Here is a 5,078-nt window from a genome sequence, read left to right as displayed (position 1 = left end):
AAGGAGTCTTATCACTTCACCACATAACCAGAACAACATGGCGAAGTGTGCCAAAGGCATGGACAACTTTTAATCCCATGACCCCATGGTAGATTCCTCTACAATACTGTCACACACAAGCCACATGCAACACGAGTAGCCAATGGCCCTATTCGCCGCGCTCAAAAGCCAGGTTGAAAAGCATTATTCGCTGATTTGTTACGAGAAAAAAAATACTATACCCAAGCTGATAAGTTCAAGCGAACAGAGCATGTCTTCATTGCGGGTAAACAAAAACTATTCAACATTTCAAACCAACCTACAGAATTTGTGGGCCACTGCCCACTGCAGTGAAACTGCAAGTGGGCAACAGCTAACATTAGCTGCGTTCTGCAAATCAGTAGCATCATTACATTATAACAAAATTTGTCACAGCCAAGGAAACGTTTGCCACTTCGTGATCCAAGGATATCAGTGGAAGCCAACACCCAAGATCAAACATTCATACAAAGTTAATAGCTCCAAGCCAGATTCTGGAACTACCAAAAGACCAAATAACAGTGGTTAGTCATTTGTTGCTTCCAGCTGGGAGGCAGCCTGTTTGTTCTGCCTGATTGACCTTGGCACAAACGTAAGGCCACGAGAGCGACGGTGGCCAAAGGTTACGCTTGCAGGCGTAGAATCTGCTGTGCTCAACTTCGATACAGCAGAGGTGAGGTCATCAATCTTCTGTTCGACATCCATTTCGTTCTCCTTGGCCTCCTTATGCTGCTGCTTGCTCTCTTTCGAATCATTATGAGCATGTTGCTTCGGCCGATACCTCCAGTTTGTTTGCCTTGCACCTTTTCCATCGACGTCCATTGAATTGTCCCTTGTCTCTTCACCCTTGTGAGCAGTCTGCCTCCTCTGGGACTTTTGCCGCTGACATTGGGAGGCCCGTGCCTTTTTGAAGAACTCAAATGATTTGGGAAATTGATGCTTATCAATGAGATGCTGCTGCCGACTCTTGTAACTCTTCAATTTCATGCCACAACCCTCCACCAAACACTCATACTGTTATGAAAAGTTGCAGGTATCAAGATACACGGTGATTGTGAGACTAAAAAGCACTTCTGTAAATTTGCAGAGAAAACAATAATAATGTTATATAAAAAGCTTATAAGCAGTATTAGGAAACTATGGTGACTGATTCTGATTTTAATGTTACAGATGATTTGAGCTGATCAGTCTACGTTCTAAAAAGACGCTATACTTGAAATCCTCGTCTGTAAGTTTCTCTACAATTTGCGAATATGTAAAAGTAATCCACTTGTGTAACTGATAAACAAACATATGGCCATTACCATTGGAAAACCACGGGCAACTTTTGCTTGGAAATACGAGTCGTGTGTCTCAGAAACATGGATGCTCAGCAACCTCGAAGTTGGATAAACTCGTGAACATACAGAGCATGAAGCAGTATGGCGAGTGCCATAGTGGTCCTCAAACTCCTCCAGACAACCTAGATGGGCGCCACAACCAGCAATTGGGCAAAACACTGTGCTGCAAGAGTTTTTAAACACATGAGAAAATGAATAGGAAAAAATGTAATATGAGAAAGTACTCACTGCAGTGCATAGAACACAACATCTTGATGTTAGGAGAGTTTATTCCTTGTCTTGCATGAGAAGCCTTTTGGCCTTGAAACTGGTGACAAACATGCCTCATCAATCTATCCTAAGGGCCTCTGGTTAACTTTAAATAGACTTTTCCTTCAGTGTTACAGTAGGCAACTGTCTTGAAGGTGAGCAGACAATGTCTGGTTCTAGTTATACAGAAAGCACTCCCATATTCTTCTGTGTTGGTAAGACCAACCTATGTGACAAGTGACAGGGAACTCAAGGAGTCGGAAGCTCCTTTGGCGAAAAGAAGCATAATACAATGAGTCAATGAGAGCGTTCATGTAGAGTACACCTCAAAGGAGCGTCCATGTAGCTTTAGAACCCAAAGACAAAAACTCAAGGCAGTGCGAAATAAAGATAATATGCTGATGTAGAGACTAAATCCTTGAGTAAGAGAACAAGCTGTATTTGATAGACGCCAAGCATTCTAGAAGGGAAGAAAACGATGCGACTTCACTAACACCATTTATGGGATGGATAGGTTGGCATGGTGAACTATTTTGTCCTTGTGTTTCCTGCTACCGGCAGATTGTGCGTTAGGATGGTGCTTGTAGGCAGTGCCATGTCTTCCATTTACCCTCTTTTATTAGTCATATATGAGACCAAGCCTCTAAATTATAACAGACATAAAACTGCAGTTACCAGGCATCAGGACCTAATGGTTACGTATCATCACAATTTACAAATTATGAACCCCGCCCCCCCCCCCCCCCCCCCCCCCCCCCCCCCCCCCCAGCCCCATAATAACAAACCCATAGTATAGTACCAACCACAAGTTATCGTTGCTGAAACTGTATTGTGAATGAAGACCACAGATGTTTGCATCTGATGCAGAAACATAATCCGCACTAATCTCAGGCATTAAAAGTAGGAGCCTGACTAAGTAACTTCTAGTTGCCTTTTATCAGTGATAATATGGAAACCAGACAGAATTTCAGCTTAATTATTAGCTAATTATGGTGTTCTCCACTAGAGTCCCTACAATGGTTCATCAATGTCAACAAAGGTAAGTTCTTACCACGTGCTGGCTACTTCCATCTTCTCAAGCTGGTTGCGGTCATCTTCAGAGAGATCCAGGGCAAGCTTTCATGGCAAACAAAGAAACAAAAAGTAAGCAGAAATTATGTGCAAGCCTTGCACAACGAAAGGAGTCGACAAGCTGCAGGGAGCATCTAATTTCAGAACATCCTATCATGGTCACGGAACACGAATGGATAGCATCAATTCACTGCTAGAGCTCTCCGTAACTTCAACCCTATGGATCTGGATCAACCGCCCTACAGTACAGAGCACTAGGACCCGTACAAGCACAACCAATCCAAACCCCGAGAAACATCGCTCCCGGCAGTTTCGCGCGGGAAATCAAGGGCCGCCCGCGGCGCCGCTAACCCTCCGCGCTAAAATTGACTTGCCCGCATTGGAATTCGCATCGCCCCCAAATGGCCATGGGAACAAGAATCTCCTCAGGCATGCCGTACCGACGTGTTGGCAACAGGGATCAGCGTGCGTGAAGCGGAGGCAGGATAAAGGGATGGGAAAGGGAAGGGGGATTGAAACGTACGTGCTTGGCCAGGAGCTCGCGCTCGAGGTCCCCGGCGGCGAAGAAGGGGTCGTCGGGGGCGAGCCGCCGCCGTGCCGCCAACCAGAACCCTAGCTCCGGCCCTGTAGTAACCGCTGCCGCCTTGGGCGCCGCCTCGGCCGCCTCCTCCATGGCGTCGTCCGGCTTCTGCTGCATCCTGTCGATCCGGGCGGTCCTCACCGGACCTCCGCTCGCCGCGTGAGGAGGAGAGAGGTAGGGGAGGGGGCGAGGAATCAGGTTCTAATTCGAATTCGCAACGCGGCAGAACGCCGGCGAGGGGAGAGGATGGGGTCTCCGTGCGCGTGTGGAGCCGATGGGATGGACAGGAGTGGCCGATCCGTTTGTGGGCCGCCCGTGCGCTGGGAAAAAGGAGATCCGAATGGCCCATTGACGCTGATAAGTCGTAAGGCCTCGTTTGGCATCTGAGGCAGGTTAGCCCAGGGACACGACGCATCTGAGTGGCCGGTCCAATTTATACACCGTAGTCTAACATTTTTTGAGGAAACACCATAGTCTAACATTGCATGGTCTTCTATTCATTTGTGTTATATTTTACTGTGTATACGACTATAAAATTATAATTATTGGATGGTACATTTGCTATAGTATCAAGTTTGTATTATAATAGTTAAAAAAACGTTGACCAAATTATTGGTCAAAGTTTATAATGTTTGACTGTTGACATAGACGAAATTCCTTATAAACTGGACCGGAAGGAGTAACTTTTAAGCTTTTCAAAAACCAAACAGCTCGAATAAGTCAAAAGCCTATAGTGAGCTTTTGGCTTTTAGTTTCTGGGAGCTTTTTTGCTATTTAGAGGCCCAAAAGCTAGCTCATATGTAACCCAAGCAGGTCCTGAATCTACACAACCTCCATCATTTTTTGGGACCTTACATGCCACTTTGCTTGGCAGGAAGTGGTTGAGGTCTGGATCTTTAGCTATGATAACCTTGAGCTCCTTGAGATGTTTCACTAAGTTTTTTGTTACCACAAGGTTGGAAGTGTTCTCACAAAGAGCTGGTGGTTTTGTGCACAACCTTGATTATTTATTGGAGCTCCCATAGCTCATTATTTCTCAAGAAGTGGTTGAGATTTATATTTTTGGCTATGAGATCTTTGACATTTTTTCCCTCAAAGGTTTCTTAGCTCTTTCTACAGTGGCCTGCATCGGTTCATAGTCCCTTGAACCCATGGTTGTGGCAGGCTATTCACCCCTGCCAAAGGCGTACTTGGTGATATTGGGTGTGCCATGCCGAAGGCCGCCCCATTTCGGCATATATACTTTACCGTTTCAGGTGCGACAAGAAAATATGAAAAAAAAATCATGATTTAGTGGGCATGAAAGAGTTTTCCAATATAATGCCTCGTTAAAAACCCATACACCTCATACTTCATGATACGTTCCCTGCAAACAAAAAAGTGCAGTCCTTTTAGTGATAAAAAGATGTACACTAAGATCACTCTTAAGCATTCTCCTTGACTTGAAGTGCATCATCCACTTCTCAAAGCCTATTATTCTTCCAGGGAAGAGAGCTCCACATGAGCCAGAGAACACTATGGCCACTCCGATATTTTTTTTCTCGAACACACAAAAGGCTTGCGCGTCTTTGCATTAAGTAGGAAGGAGTTTTGGATTACTAATGGCTGCGACTAGGGGTGCAAACAGATCAAATACAACAGATATCGCTGATATTGTATTTGTTTTCATATTCCTTTTCAGATTCGAATTCGGATTCAAATATGGATAGTATCAGCTATGTCAGATATGATACGAATGGATATCAATGTCATAAATATGTAATTTGAGTATTCGGATACGGATATGGTATCAGATGTTGAATATACGGACTCAAATAGAG

General features: G+C 44.7%; 1 protein-coding gene across 1 annotated transcript; it reads right to left on the bottom strand.

Moving 5' to 3' along the window:
* Positions 1-239: 239 nt before the first annotated feature.
* LOC136481926 (uncharacterized) lies at positions 240-3,550 on the bottom strand. Its single transcript, XM_066479203.1, is given in 5 exon segments — positions 240-570; positions 573-1,032; positions 1,323-1,521; positions 2,659-2,723; positions 3,202-3,550. Coding segments are annotated over 5 exon segments (921 nt in total). The 5' UTR covers positions 3,376-3,550; the 3' UTR covers positions 240-547.
* Positions 3,551-5,078: the final 1,528 nt, after the last annotated feature.

This window comes from Miscanthus floridulus, chromosome 9, assembly GCF_019320115.1.
Source record: "Miscanthus floridulus cultivar M001 chromosome 9, ASM1932011v1, whole genome shotgun sequence".
NCBI classification, from domain to species: Eukaryota; Viridiplantae; Streptophyta; class Magnoliopsida; order Poales; family Poaceae; genus Miscanthus; species Miscanthus floridulus.
The sequence above is the reverse complement of the archived record's forward strand: the minus strand, read 5'-3'. Positions and strand labels throughout refer to the sequence as shown.